The 16,456-nt window shown below is 35.9% G+C and overlaps 1 protein-coding gene across 1 annotated transcript; it reads right to left on the bottom strand.

The window, feature by feature from the left end:
• LOC18586670 (transcriptional activator DEMETER) lies at nucleotides 2,031-16,246 on the bottom strand. The gene is made up of 19 exons (XM_018129217.1): nucleotides 15,557-16,246; nucleotides 12,990-15,095; nucleotides 12,510-12,869; nucleotides 11,589-11,679; nucleotides 10,093-11,494; nucleotides 9,898-9,977; nucleotides 9,654-9,738; nucleotides 9,472-9,563; nucleotides 9,330-9,398; nucleotides 9,202-9,238; nucleotides 9,008-9,090; nucleotides 6,618-7,052; nucleotides 6,178-6,214; nucleotides 6,036-6,093; nucleotides 5,638-5,777; nucleotides 5,478-5,543; nucleotides 5,145-5,259; nucleotides 5,009-5,047; nucleotides 2,031-2,462 (listed from the first exon to the last, which is right to left on the bottom strand). The coding sequence occupies exons 1-19, from the start codon at nucleotides 16,140-16,142 to the stop codon at nucleotides 2,347-2,349; spliced, it is 5,997 nt and encodes a 1,998-aa protein (XP_017984706.1). The 5' UTR covers nucleotides 16,143-16,246; the 3' UTR covers nucleotides 2,031-2,346.

The following is a 16,456-nucleotide window of genomic DNA, read 5'->3' as shown; positions in this document are numbered from 1 at the left end:
GATATGAGGCATTAGTATTACCGTAGGACAATGTTTTAAATCCATAAAGTGTGAGGTTGATTTAAAAAAAAAAAGGTGTGAATTCTTTTGATCATCAGATACTTTTGTAATTATTAGATTTCAAGGAAATACACATCCTATTGAGAATTTTGGTGCTCTTAGGAAATTACGCGACAAGTGAGACTTTTATGCCCTAGGCTGACAACTATATGATGTTTATTATATTTTACCATGTTATAAGCATAAGTTATTTTATAGCTTTTACCATCTGTTATGAGGGTTCGGATACTTTTCTATATCAGTGGAGATGGTCTGGTAATTGGTTGTGGAGAAATGTCTATCCTATTACATCAACTTAAAATTAATAATGAGTTGTTGGAGTTTTAATGTCTCATAAGTTTGTAAAACAATAGGAGGTGGCAATAGAGATGGTAGAGGGCCTCAAGCACACCATAGTCGTGCAAATGAAGTCCAGGGCAGGGTGTATGTCCAATTTCGGTGACTGTTATGTTTTAAAGCTGTGCCTTTATTAAAACTAAATCTGAATCAAATTGATAACGATCATGTTTCTTTTTAGGTATGTTTAGAAGCTTACTGGAATATGTTCTTCAAGGGCTGTATTTCTTGAGTAACAAGAATATGTTTCCTTCTTTGTTGTCAGGTAATTTCTTGTTTTCTTATCTCTTGTCATTGCAGTTGAGTGGTTTCAACTAGAGCACTGGTAAGAGTAATTAGTTACAACTGTGAGCTTGATAATTGATTATTAAACCAAATATTTCTTGTGGAAGGTTTGTTTATTATATTTGATTAAGTTTAATCCCAATACCTTTCTTATTGTTTGTCAGGTCATTGCTTTTACTAAATATAGGTTTTGCGGTAATAGTTCTTAGAATTGCAAGTACCTTTTTTAAACATTAAATCTTTATTCTTAACAAGCTTTTGAGCTCTTCATGTAAAGAGTGTGTACTACATTTTAATGATTGATGATCTTCTAAACGGACTTCAGTATTAATTGATGGAGGTTACAGCTTGATGCGGAAATCAGGCCCTACAAGTGCCTACTCTTTGCAGCCTAGATAAGCAGTGCCTTTTATCTGGATGTTGTGTTTGGTAAGTTTCTATCAGCTTGTGGAAGTACAAATATATTCCATTAATGCATGTTTATTTCTTCATTATCCCTTTGGACCTTCTTCAATTGAGTGAGCACTGATAGTTCTCTTGCTTAAGCCTTTCAGAACTTGAGTTTTTTGTTTCTTTCTTTTGCATATATGTTTTCTCTAATTTAAAAAAAATTGTCAAAAAAGCTCTCAAAATTTTCTTATGAGAGAATGAAATATACTTGCAATGTAAAACCTTCTTTTTTAATGAACTTTAAATGTCAAAGCATCTTGGTATCTCTCTCTAGGACTGTAGAGTTTAATCTTCTTGGTCCTCTTTGAGTTAAATGGGGAATGTTGGATTTGAGGCATGTATTTGCAAATGGTATGATGTTGATTCCTTTAATCATCATCATGGACTTTGTATGGCTTTTGGGTTCGTATGAATATATGCTCCAACTGCAAACATGTAGCCTTAGGACTTCCTTAGCATGTATAAAGTCTAGGTGTCTAAAACCATTAATGTCATATCTTAGTGGATTCCCGGTCTCTTCTTAATCTGTTGACAATTTTCAGTTAATAGATGTTCGTAATTGTAATCTGGTTTCGTGCAACATTATTTGTTTTTGTATTATATCTTTTACTCTTATAACTTCCGGCCATCTAATAGGACTAATCAGTGCTCCCGCCAGGAATCCTTTTTCTCTATCTAATCCTTTTCAATAATCATGGCCTGATTTCAATCCCATATTGGATGGGTATTGAGGAACTCTTGTTGTATGTGCTTGTAGATTCCAGGAACCTAGTTGCCAATAATTTGGATAGACATTTTGGGTTTAGCTTTATGGTTGTTACATGCAGAGACGTTCTAACTCTATGACATATATGTCTCTGCATCTGTCTTTGTGTACATATATATTACATAGTGGAGCATGAGAAGGGGAATTTGAACTGGCTATATATTGAAGAATGGCTCTTTTTAGAGCATGAATTGAAACAATCATCACAGTTTGATCAATTGACAGACTACATCCCACTGCCCATGGGATTTAAAATTCAGCTAAAAAATTCTCTTCCTGCTGAGCTAACATGGGGTGAATGCATCTCATGTTAGCCAAAGAACAATTGTGTACAACAATGTGTTAGTAGGAATCTTTCTTCTCTGCTACGTCAGCCAATTTACGTTTCCTTTATAGATAGTCTCTGGTTGGTACCTTTTGGTAACAATCATCTTTTAATCATGGCCTGTTTATCTCTTGCTTTTATTTTGTGTCTTGGCCAGCTTACTTGCCGGAAAGTGCAACCTGGCCATAAGAGGCCGGGGTGCTCTTGTTTTTTGGTCGAATCCCCTCACACAAACAAATCCTGCAAATAATTTTAGACAGTGAGTTAAAAGAGCATCGGTTAAAGCATTATAAGTCTTGGGGACGTGCATGATTATTACTAGTTCTTACAAGAGTGAAATGTGGTTCAACTGTAATTCCCTGACATATTAAATTGCAATGTTTCCGGAAGGACTTTCAAACTAGGGATGTCTTATAATAGCTATTCTTCTAATTTCAGGAAATGATATTTAACATTTGGGAAGCAGGACTCAAGAAAGTTTTATATGATGGACATGATATTTGTACTGAAGTTCTAGGAATTTTTATGTTGTAAAAGAAAACAGCCAATTTAAGAAAGTTTTATATGATGGACATGAACAAAGTTCAACCATCAGTATAACTAATTTTCAACAAGTAGCAGCTAATAGTTCATTACTTACAGTGGATTATTAAAACATGACTAGTATGTATGAGTTTCTGTAGCTATAATGTGTTCAAATATATATCATTCATAGGTACATAATTATTGCAATTGGTGTTTATTCAATAGTTGAAAATCATGAAAGCCGAACTTAAACCAAACCACCTGGGAGTGAAACCATCTTAAGTCAAGCTCCAGCAAGTTTTTAAACTTTGACGAGAATATGCGAATCCCAAACTCAAATGTGCGGATGATGAATGAGTCCGGACTTGAATTCCGCACTCAACAATGTGGTTAGAAATTTATGCATTAACTCATATTTTACAACTTGTTTATGAACTAGGGGACCCTGAAAACTTAGTAATTGTCTATTCTTCAGTATTGCAAGTTTGAACATTCTACCTTCTTAATAATGCTCCTCTCTTTAAAAGTTCACTCCAACATCAGATAGACTAGACTGTAACCTGTGACCCCATGGATAGGAATGGCAACTCTTGCCTTCCACAAACACAGACACGGTCTGACTTAGACCCTGGTGGCCTTGGCAGATATGATGCACCTAGCGAGTAGCAGATAAATGGCAAGGGCAGCTAGAGGCTAGTAAATGGTAGAGTTGGAAAATAAGGAGAAAAGCTGCAAGGGAAATTGCCACTGTGGTGGGTAATACCTCTTTTTTTATTCTTTGGAGGGTGAGAGATAGAATGTGCACACAATAGGAAAGCGCTGCTGCTAAATACTATGCGATCTACTCAGACAGTAACCACACTTAACATTTATCTTCCCTTCTTGCATATGATTATTCAATAGTGATAAACTGTTGAATATTTTTTTACATATTCAAATTGCCTTTGTATGATATTCTTGCTTTTTGCAAAATAAACTGAAGTTTAAATTAGGAGTGATTGATGATGTTTGTTTCTGCCTACTTACTAGCTTTTGATGCAAAGCATTTTTTATTAATTGTAATCCTTCTCATAATTAATAATATATAAAAAAGTGCTGATGTTCGAAAACTTTTTTATTGAAAAATATGGTCATATTTGTTCATTATTTTTTTAAATTTTCATTTTAAATATTTTTTATTAATATTAATAACATTTTTTTAATTTGTAAATATATAAAACTTTTNTTAATATTAATAACATTTTTTTAATTTGTAAATATATAAAACTTTTAATTGCATCAACTAACTTTCATTTAAAAATATTTTTTTATTATTAATATTAATAAGATTTCTCTAATTTATAAATATGAAAAATTTAATTGCATTGAATGATTTGCATAAAAAATATTATTTATTCAATTTGTAAATGAGAACTCTTAACTGCATTTAATGACTTTCATTAAAAAATGTTTTTTTTAATTCAATAGTATTGAAAAATTTATAGATTACTATTAAAAATGTTAATTATATATAATTGAAACATTAATTTTTCATTTATATATAGATGTAATTTTTAATAGACTTAGTATTTTATATATAATTTTTATTTGAAAAAATTAAAAAACTGTTTACATACAATGTACATGATAATAAATACTAGTTTTACTAATTTTTTTTTCACAATCCTTAAACCTGTGTGCAAATTACTGTGTGATTAAGACACAGTATTTCATGCTTTCATATAATTTTAAAACTTTTTTCCTTTCATAATTTCTATGCTCTTTCCTTTCTTTACCTAAAATACATGCTAGTAAGATTTCTGAACTTCTATCAGCAGTTTCCAGATCACCTTTCCCTTTTTTGGTCTTAGTTGGTTCATCATGCAATGTTCTTTTCCACTGTTTAGCTGTACATGCATGACTGGCTCATTATAAGTGCAAGTCCAGAAAGCATATTTTCATGTATCTACCACCATGGTGGCACACATTTTATGCTTCTGTCATCAAAATAACTCATAGATTGGTTGCATTTTCTTTTTTCTTTTTGAGTGATCAAAATGTTAAAGAAAAAAGAAAGAGGGAGAAAATCTGGGTTTCTAGTAGGAAATCATTGCTATATTATATATGAACTTGTCGTTTGATTGAATGCTGAGACTGATGTATAATCAGCAAAGGAACATTTTTTGTCCCATTTCTACTAGGTATGTGTGCCTAATGAGAAGCTATTTTTTTTTTCCACATGCAGATATGGTAATTGAATAATTAAAAGTAGCATTTCATACCTTTCCAAAAGCAGTACTGAATTTCCTCGGTTGAAAGTCCTAGTAAACATGGATTTCTTTTTGTAAGTAAACTTTTCCTTTATAACTAAAGTGGGGCAACAATTTTAGTTCAAAAGCATGATGGGGAATTTCTTACCTTTGAAAATTGTTGATACAGATGTTCCGAAGTACACAGTTCGTCTGGGTAAATTCCATAGCCATTCCCTTGGGACATCCATCGGGTTGAGGCTTGATTCATGATCTGCAAAGACCTGTGTGGTAAAAGCAACTTTATTTTTTAAGCACCTAATTATCAAATGAATGTGTGGATGCTGGGCAGTGTAGGAATCAATAAAATGTCAGTCTTAGAATACCGAAAAATAATCCTTATTTTGTCTAGGGAAGGGTTCTGGGTTTCCAGATCCCACTGGATCCCCCTTTTTGTGAGTCCTCTATGAATTAGAGTTGGCAATAGCTTGAATAACAATACCTCATTAACTTGAAAATATGTCCCATTTAGGGGAAAGCTTCCTCTCATTGCAGTTCTACAAGGTATCTGTACACATTACAATGCAAATATTAGTAAAGAACCTAGGAGGTATGTGTGTTTTATGCTTCCATAAGGTTATGTATGACTGAATCTTGCTCACCAAGAGTGTTCCTCGGACTGTTTGTGCATTGGCTTCTCTTACGCTATTGCAAGCAAAGCAGGTCTTCTCATTGCACAATCTTCCTGGTTCTTGGGACCCACAACTTTGTTCAGGTGGTTGAATTGTATTTGCAGTTTCACCTATTAAATGCATATTAACAGAAGCTCATCTAATTAGTTTGCAATACAGCAAACATTATCTTTTTCCACTAGCATTTGTCAGTTTGTAGTTTGACCTCTGACAATGATGACATATCCTATTAACACTCCTGCAAATCTATGGTGTGATCTTAACATTTTATCGAATTTTCAAAAGTATATCATCATAAAGGGTGTGAGGTGCTCTTTTGCCCACTTCTAAGCCTGCTTAATGGACCTTGACAGAGGTTTTGTTCTTACCTGGTGTCCATATAGCAAGAAGGTAGGGGCTTGGATCATCAGCTTCCCGCTTTTCCATCTATTGATTTTCAAAATATGGAAGTTAGAGAAGTACATTATGTATAGAAATCTGGAATTTATGAAGAAATTAAGAATAACTTACTTCTTCCAAGAGAGGATGATCATCTGGAAGTTCATATCTGCATCATTCAGCTATGTGTTAGAATGTGTTCTGTAGTGTTTTATCATGGTTGCACAAGTATTTTTTATGAATAATTGATGACCTATTTGTCAGTTGGTATAAAAAATCTCTTGACTATAGCTTTTTCCCTCTTAACCAGCAAGTCTATTTTTAAAGCAATTTCCAAGTATTATTGTACTCCAAATTTGATAGTGGAAATTTAGATAAAGAACTTATTGAGCTCATTTTGTCTAAAGTGAATTTACTGATGCATTGGTTGGACTGATTTTAGCTTAGGTCCTAAAGCTTTTATGAGCTGTTTTAGTCTATAATTTAGCCCCTTCTGGCCATTATATTAACAGGCTTTTCATGATCATTTATTGGGTATTTGGGTTACGTGATTATGAGGAAAATACACTTACACATAGTGCTCTGTTCGTAGCCTGCTCACATTCTTCAATTTGGGAGTAGGGATAGAAGCAGCTTCAGGATTCAAAGCTACTAAAGCCTTTGACAAGTCACTTTCTTGGAGTTCCATCTTTTCCTGCATGTAATGCTGTAGATTTGCTGTGAACTCTTCAATATTGAGTTTTATTGTGGGAATTTCGTCAGGATCTTCATAGCATGCATCTTCGATGTCACTTTGTGATTCTTCTGTGTGCTCTGGTTCTGGTGTCGTCGGTTCTTCAATGATAGGTTCATGGCTGCCATTGTTAGGCCCCGCATGAAGCAGGTTATGCTCTGGTGGAGGTAATGGCATTGGATTGAGAACTTGGACTGGGTTTCTCTCAGACATCATGGGAACAGTTGAGCTTGTTATGCTCTTCTCTTCTGGACCTGGTAGTGCGAGCCTCGCACTGCATGAAAGAAAGTTGACACATGTGAAACATGCAGTTCATCCTTTCGGGAGGCAGGTATGTGGATTTTAGAACGTTCTTTTGTTTTCACTTTATTATCTATTTAACTCTCCTAAGTCATTCTTCTTTCATTCCAACCACTTGAAAAAATGTTGTCCCCATTGTTCTTTCCTTAACAATTAAGATGACAGATTGCACTGTCAACTATTCAAACTCATTTTGTGCCTATTTTAACTTCTAGATAAGTGTTTCAAATGTGGTCTGAAGGTGCATGCATCGCATTTTACAAAAGCCTTGAAACTATTGACACATTAATTTTTTTGTAACTCTATTCCTTTGTGTTTGTAACTCTATAAACACATTAATTTCTTTTGTAACTCTATTGACACATTTTACAAAGCCTTCAAATGTGGTCTAACTTGGTTTTTGTTTTTGGGAGACGTGTCTTTTGCCTGGGTGCTATTGTGTGCCCATTTTAAGCATGTGGGAAAGAAACATCTACAACTTTTGGGCATCTGAGAGGTTTGAGATATGTCCTTTCTGCCTTATGGTAGATTATATTGGACTACTTTGGTAGTGTTTTGGGGTAGATGAAGCTAGTCAAACAGATGGAATTCTTAGTCTGATCCATATTCGTACAAGGGAACGGCATCCTTTTCAAGATCACCATGGTGATGTAATCACAGGGGTGGTCTTATTACTATGGTAATGCCATTATCGGTGAAATATTAATTACCACAGTGATCTAATCCTTTTCAAGATAACCATGTTTGGTACGATTCTACTTAGTAATCATTAATTACTAGGGATTAGAAATCACCATTTTTGGTATCACATAAAAATCAAATATCATTTTGTAACAAGTACCAAAAAAAGTAAATAACCATATTCTAAAAGTTAAAAAAATTACTCATAATTTTAATGCTATATTAACATAACAATTTGTGAAATATTAAATTTTATTTCTTAAATAAGTTTAATTTATTGAATCAATAAAAAAATATGAGAAATATATTTAGTTTTGATAAGCTAACTTCTAACCTTTTAAATTAAATGAAAAACGTTTGAATGGAAACTGTATTTAATTTATCAAGATAATAGTGAATTGGCTACCAAAACAAAGATTATATACATAATAAAAAAATGTGGCAAACTATGTAACATCCTTGTAGTTGCTACAAGGAATGCTTGAAAAAGTAAAAACTTAGTATTACATGTGTTAAATTTTTTTTTTTTGGTAGGAAGCAAGGTTTTTGTGTTCATGTTAAAAGGTTAAAATCGTGCATATAAACCTAGGTGAAAAAATTTTCCCACCCTTTTGGATGGGAAATAAATTACCTCTCAAGTTAGTGATCTAATCACTCTTGGTGATCTAAGACTGCTGTCATATAGGATCACCAAGTTCCTACCAAACAAGGTGATCTAATCACAAGGTGCAGATCACCCTTGATTTTGGGGTGATCACCCAATACCAAATACTGCCTTTATGTTTTGTATACAAATAATATGCTCCCTTCAATGGGGATGCCTGTCCACAATTCATGGCTGTGTGAAATATTCAAAAGATTTTAGATCTAGATGTCAGTTGTAATTATTGTGTGAATGTAAATATTGAATCATAAATATACAGTGTTTATCTTACTTTGACGCTATAAGACCTTTACTGCCTTAGTAACAAAGGCAATTGTTTGATGCTAATTAGTTAAAGCTAGTGGCTTGCAGGTTGTCATGTTGCTAAGTTTTTCATATACGTTTTGCATATGCTCATGCAAACAAAAGTACAACATTAATAAATGATTATTAATCTGTAACTGAGCAAAGAAAAGTCTCAAGATTAGGTTCTGATGTTGAGGCTTTTGTCTAAAACTATATGCATGCTGATGAGCACCCTCTTTCTATCTGTCTGAGTTATTACTTGGCTATAAACACAAGGTGGAAATAGGCTGGAGACTAACCTTGCAAAAGCACTTGCAAAGTGCCTGCACTCTCCTCTCATTGGACATGCATTGCAATTTGGTTTACTCTTTGTGCAAAAAACCTGCATAAAATGTTAAAGCATGAGTATATCGATGCTTTTTAAAGGCCTTATTACAAAATATGATTCTAAGTTATGAAGCATTGATGGAAAAAATTGAAACTAACGAAATACCTTTCCGAATGTAATCATTTGATAATGTAGTTCATACCTGTAACCAATAATGCATGAATCAGTAAAAGTTTGTATCTAATTTTCTATTTTTGAATACACAAATATCTGAAGAGGGGTTATGAGGTTACAATGTTCGTTGATCGAGTTTGCATAATCTTGGCCAGAGATATTTCTGAATTGACTCCAGTACCGGATACCTAAGATGAACTTTTTTAGCATCTGTGGGCAATGAGAAAAAATGAGGTTGATTTTTTAATGTCTAACACTTACAATTCTAGGAGGTGCAACTGTAGTGATTCAGGCAGTGGTTGGAGAGGAACCCAACCCAGCCTAACTGCTATTCGTCCAACATTTGTGTCAACCTTCACAAAATGTAAATATTACACTTTGCATGTGTATTTTTGTTCATCTTCTTAAACTAAATTTGTAGGTAAATTTTACTTGAGTCTTACCGGAAAAGCAAGATGGTGAAGGGTTAAAAGACGCACACACTCCACGCTTTTCAGCCCCAATCCCCGTATACTTAAAAGATAATCCCTGCAACACAAACAAATTTATGATGCCATAAACATAAACTACTCAGATGCAGAAGATTATTATTCACTTTCGATCAGTTGAATGCTGTGAACAGTTTTGTTATTTATGAAGCAATAACAGTAATACTAAGGATTAAAAGTGAAATTTGAGATGGATTACTTTGCTTTATCAGGGGGAACCTCTCTTAACCATTCCAGATCGATGCTTTCATGTTCTCTAACCAGTCGGTTCAAGAATTCCTGCAATTTTTTTCAAGTAATATTAAATCTGCTGTAAAGGTTTCTTAATATAATATGATCAGAAGCAGCTCCTAGCTAATATTAGTTCCTTGGAAATTTAATTTATTACACTTGCCTTGATTCGTTCTGCTAACATGTTGTTCATCCCTCTTTCTTTGATGGCATTAGAAATCTCATTAACATTTGCATGTCTCATTGCTTTGTAATCCAGGGAATCCATGGTATCTTTGCTTCTTTCTTTTTTCCAACCATTGGCCTGCACCAGTTTCCTCAATGCATCCCAGTCAGTTGCATTATTCTTCTCTCCCTCAGCCTTTCTTCTTTTTGACTTTAAGAAGCTATATGCCCCATTCTCTTTTTCAGAAGAATGTATCTGCTCTTTTGTGTTGGATTGAACCTCTCTGTTTTCTATATCTTTGTCCCTATTCAATGCAGACATTTTCTCAACATCAGAAGGTCTTTCTGTGAGTTTAAGGGCATTTGCAGCGTACAATAAGGTACTTTTATGCATCTTATTGACTGCATCAGTGGTTAGAGGCATTGTGACTGATGCGCTTTCTGATTGGAAGGCCTTATTCCTCATTTCTTGATGATTATTGCAAAGCTGATTACTTTTAGTATGAGCTCCTGGCTGAGAGACTGTATCTTGGTGCGTTATGTGCTTCCTTGATAATGTATTCAAGGTTGTTGTGGCCATGTCTTGACTTATAGCTTGTTCATTTTGGTGGACTGTGATTTTATCTTCACTTTGTCCAAGTTGTTTTAGCTTGTTCAATCCAGAAGCAGTTGAAGCCCATGAAGACATGCATTCTTCACCACAGGGTTCAAGGCCTTCTCTTTCCCGTGCTTCAAACTCCAAAGTCATGTGTAGTGGATGGTTACTCACCCCAACTGCTTGTACTTGCACTTGTTGATTTCTAAAATGGCTAGCTTGAATGAATGAGGAAGGCCCTCTGAGGTTTTCTTTTCTTTCCAATCTTGACTTCTGTGCATTCTCTGTAACTTCTGACTGTTTGTATTTTAAACCTTCATGAAACGGCGAGCTTCCATTTACAGAATTGCAGAATTCCTCAAATGAGGCACTGTTCTCCATCTGGTCAACACTTGAACCATGAAAGTTGTTGAATTTGCAGCAAGTAGTAGGATCTTCTGTTTCTGAGTTGGAGCCTGAATAGGATCTGATTACTCCGTTTGCTTGAATGACCGAGGAATCAAAAGAACCTTGTGATGACAGCACTTCCTCCTCCAAGCTCTGACTATGTGTTTCTGTGAAGCTTGTTCTTTCTATACCAGGATTCTCACCATTCCTTCGATAATCTGTTGACATGATGGATGTCATAGGGCTTTGCCTGTCAAGTGGATGACTGAATAGCTTTTCATGCCATTTTATGGTTTCATTTGGATTTGGTTCACAGAATTCTGGTTCTTCAATTAGTATTTTTACCCCATCCCCATCACATTCTCTCTTGCATGAGGACTTAAAAGGAAACCTTGCTGCTAGAGACATGAAGGCAGAGCTGCACAGTAGGAAAGGAGGAGATTGTTTATTTGTACTTCAGGTTTTTAATATTGTGGAAATTTGATCTCAGTGTGTGATGAAACTAAATTTACCTTGAAAGATGATCTGAAACATTTTGAGTTAGGAAGACTCCTATTACGGAATCCACCACCGATCCCTTCCATTTCGAGAAGCGCCTATCTCCTGCAAGGTTTTACGACATACTTGGTCAGCATACATGCAGCCAATATTCTAATGACTGAAGAGTATATGCTAAGCACTAGGTTGTGGAAAAATCAGGTATTTTGATTGATACAATTTGTTGCAAGAAGCACTAAAGCTTCCAAGATTGCTCATGTAGGAGCTTTGATAAATACAGAAAATTTTACTGTGCACCTGTCATAGAAATATATAATTTTCTATCATGGCAGTCAAGTTCATTTATTGTAAGTGCCTATCTTGTTTCAGTGACTGCAGTTTTCAGAGTAATAGTACTCAGAAAAAATTAAAAAAACATATTTCTCTTTCTCTCCAACCCTCTTCTCTCCTGAAAAGCGTGCATTAACTTTCCATATGCTTTCCTCTCCAGCTCCTACTTGTTAAGTTGTCTTAAAGACAGTAGACAATTTAGTGTCAACTATAGGGACTTGTCATCAAGCTGTTTTATTGAAAAATGGTTCCAGTAGATCTAGAGCACTGAATATCATGCTAGCTTGGAAATTGGTGATGAAGATGGCTGGTAATATTTCTCTATCTCATTGTTCTTTTCATGCTGTAGATTTTGTTGTTTATTCTAGGTAGTGTCTCTTTTGATTCACAAATGCATGTGCATTGTCATACCAGTGCTTTTTATTGTGTAACCCCTCTTGCTCCCCGATTATTTACAAACAAACACTTAATGGTTGTAATCTGACACTTCATATAGAACTATATAATTAGATGATTAGAAGGTCCAAAGTGACATGTCAATCTTCAAAGCAAATGCAGAAGTCCTTATAATGATCAGTATATCAGGGCCAAACAAGTGACTGTACCTTGTACGAGATGCATTCGTGCTATGAATGAATCAACTCTGCCATGAAAAACTCTCCTTTCTTCTTCCCACCACTTTTCCTTCTCCTTATCTGTGCCTTCAATATCTTCTCCCTCCTTCCCCATCAACAAATTCCATACCCTATTTGTTTCTGGATCAAGGTCCACTTTGGGTCGTGGTTTTCGTTTCTTGATAAACTCAAACCCCTCATATGGGACAACTGTGCCTGCCCCTTTGTATATGACAAGTGCATTCTGCACTTCTGATTTGGCTTCGTTGTTTCTTTCATCAAGGGTGAGACCCATGAATTTATTTATTATCTCCTCAATGGGGATGGGGTATATCTGTTTTGCTGATGGCCCTGCATTATTTACCAAGAAGAGTTGATATAATGATGGTGAGTAGAACATTTTGGGAAAAGATTTTTAGACTGAGTTGTTAAGGTACTACAGTTGATGAAAGGGTAAAGGTTTCTTAGTACCTGCTTTGGAGGACTGCTGATACTCATACAGTTCTTTCTGTTCTTGCAGCTTCTTTCCCCTTCCGGATGGAGCTCTTCTGGATAGATCAGGCTCTCTTTTCTTCTTTTCTGAAACATTGGTATGGGATGCTTTGGTGACTGACCCTAATTGCAGAGTTGGGGCGTTCTTAGGGGTAGTTGGTAGAAGATTGTCGAAGTTCTCGATTGTGGCTAAGTTATGGGCTAGAGTCAACCCATTGGTGTTTATTAATGTTTCCATGCCTGAATGTAGTTGGGACGAAATATGTTTCTTCGAAGAAGTTGGACCAGCAGCTGTAGAGTGAACATTTGTGTCCCCGGTGAGTTCACTAACCCCACCACTTTTTCTCCTGGCTATGTTATCACTTTGAAGAAATTGAGGGTCAGATGTTCCACAATCCCTAAGTGATGTAAATTCACTGTTTGTGCCTTTTGTTTGAAGTTGTCCTGAACTATATGACATCCCATACTTCATCCCATAAATGTATGCTTGGGATTCATCTTCTATTTTCTTTCTTTTGAGAGCCTGTAGAAAACCTGCCCCATTAGTGCTGCCATTTCTGTAACCTTCATTCATCTGGAATACCCCTTGCAATAACAATGAACTCAATGAACTTGCTGTATACAATTGTCCCTGCTCAATAGCCTGAGAGTGATCTCTCTTGGATCCCATACCTTCACTAGAGTTGGACAAAACTGTTGGTACTGATTTAGGGCATCTTTCAAGTATTAGTTCATTGGTCCCATCAATATTTTCCCAATTGCTTGTTCTTTGTGAAACAGATTGGTCCATTCCTTTTGGATTGATATATTGCTGTGTGGGACTGTATCCATTGCTGTAGCTCTTTTGGCTCAAATCAGCATTGTCCATGATTACATGCCTTGCATTGACATTTCGACTTTCCATTTGCAGATCCTTTGCTTGAAATTGTGAGGCTGTATCAGCTGGCATACCTGGCATTGATATGTAGTCAATTAGCATCATTTTACTCAAGGAAGGGGTGTGGCTACTTTCAGTTTGTGGTTGGCAGTTTTCCAAAACCATCTGTTGACTGCTCTGTGTAGTCAATGTTGTTTTAAACCCACTATTTTCTGTATTCCACAATCCCACGGCTTGAGATTCAGAGGACTTACTTCCTTCTTGCATCTCCTGGCGATTAAATATTGCAGCCTGACTTTCATTTCCAGTGTTTTCCAAGTCAAAATTCAATACTCTTCTGCAGGATTTTGCAACAGGCACAGCACTAGGGTCTGTCTCCTCTACTTGTTGACCTGTTGATGCTCTCAGGCCATTTCTGCGTACGTACTTCCGTTTTCCAGCTGTTCCAGCACTAGGATCAGAGCCTCTTGTACAATCTGCTTTCTCAGTCGATGATTCTTTCTGGTTTTTCTTTTCTGTGTACTTTCCTTTTACAGTTGTTCCAGCACTAGGATCAAATTCTTTCATAGAATCTATCTGTTCATTTGCTGATTCTTTCAGGCTTTTCTTGCGAACATACCTCCTCTTTGCTGGAGTTGCAGCAGTCGGGTCAGACTTCTTCGTTGAATCTGCTTGTTCAGTTGCTGATTCTGTCAGGCCTTTTCTGCGCACATACTTCCTCTTCCCACTTGGGTTTTCCTTGGAGTTAATGTTTTTTGTAGTAGCCGGCTTTGGATTCCTTTTGGGTTTGCCTTCTACAATTACTTTGGGCCTGTGTTTTCTTCGTTTAGGTGGTTTTTGCTGGGGTGTTTTGTTCAGATCTATGCCTTGCTCACTTCCCCTTTCAGAGTCCCTTTTTTCCTCCACTGGTGTGGAAATGACAGCAGATGATGAATCAACAATGTTCTGTAAGAGTTCACAATTATGTTGAGAAACTTCATTTGCATTGTATGTAATTAAATTTTCCTGCTTCCCCTTTTCATGAATTGAGCTTTCATCTGATGCAGAGGCTGGTACTGTAGAAAGCTGCTTGTTCCCCATTATCTTGGTTTGATCTTCTGCTGCTGGTGTGGATTGGAACGAGGTGGTGATATGGAAGGCTGCATCAACTTCTGTCCTTGGTGGTGAGTTCAGATTGTACATTGGTTTATAAGGTACAGGAAAATCATCTGTAGAAAAGGTACTTTTCTCAACAAACAGAGTCATCAATGATGAGAACAGTTCAATTTGGTTGAACTTAAGTTATCATGATGTTATTTTCATTTCATTGTAACAGACTGCATTTTCCAGTAACCACTTTGAAAAGAATGCACATGAAGAAGGCCTCATAGATAACTACTTCATAAAATTTCTAAATTCTAGTAACCGCATGAATAATGATAAGCTGCAAAATCGCTTTGTCATGTAAACAATCTGAATTCCTATTTCTTCAACAAAATTCTGAAGAAAGGTATTCTATGCAGGATAATCATAAATTACATGTTACATGCAGACTACTTTAGTCAAGTACTGCTACATCAATTGCCATGGCTTCTAAATTTCTTTGTTAATATATTTGTTACTGGAAAATTGGCAGATTCAATGAAATCTTAGTTGCATATACTTTTGTTAAACGGATATAATCACTTACGCTGAGGCATTTGGTAGAATCTGTCAATATTTCTCAAGAAGTGCAAACTTGTGGATTGAGTTTGGTTGGTGCACATTGAATTATGTGAGCTGGAGTGTCTCCAGTTGTCTGCTTGAGAGTGCATAATTGGAATTGGCACAGCATTTTCTCTGCTTATGCTTGCAGTTCCGTTTGCAGGGGCAAAAGCAGTGGCATTTCTGGTTGCTGGAAGATTTGCCAAGGTATTATTGTTCCACCCTGTGCTTTCATTTTGAAGAACCTGTGTGTAGGGACCTGCAATGTTATTGATCATTCTGTTCTCTGCCGAATTTATACTGCCAACATAATCCACTCGACTCTGACACATTTGCTCAATTGGATTGAAATTCTGACCAATTCCATTGTAGTTCAGGATATCTTGTACATATCCAGTGGAAAATCCAGCCAATTCCTGCCAATTTCCTCTTCCAAATTGGTTCCCTTGCCCGTTCACCGGAATGGGATTTGATATGGTTGCGATGGGCTTTTGTGGTGTTACCGGAATCCAAGAACCGGTAAACTGAAATTCGTTCCCTTGAGGAATCGAAAATTCCTCTCCGAAATTCATCTTGGAATTCAACCAAACCTGCAAACAGTCCTGTTCTTTCTTCCACTTTCTGTTCTTACAACAGATATCTTGTCTTAGAGAAGCTCCAATTCCTGAAAATTATCCAGCTAATCACCAAAATTCGAATATATTGTACAACTATCTCCTACCCCATTGCTTCAACCTATCCTGCCTAATCACCCAATCTCCACCTGACTATGCCCACCATCAAATAACCCAGCCAAACCTGAAGGAAAGAAAGGAAAAGAAAAAGATTAATTCTCTCAGGTAGGAAACCAGTAGAGGAAATCAGAATCCGGGTTATAAATGCTAAC

Source organism: Theobroma cacao, chromosome 10, assembly GCF_000208745.1.
Source record: "Theobroma cacao cultivar B97-61/B2 chromosome 10, Criollo_cocoa_genome_V2, whole genome shotgun sequence".
NCBI lineage: Eukaryota > Viridiplantae > Streptophyta > Magnoliopsida > Malvales > Malvaceae > Theobroma > Theobroma cacao.
Note: the sequence above shows the minus strand (reverse complement) of the source record. Positions and strands in the feature narration are given on the sequence as shown.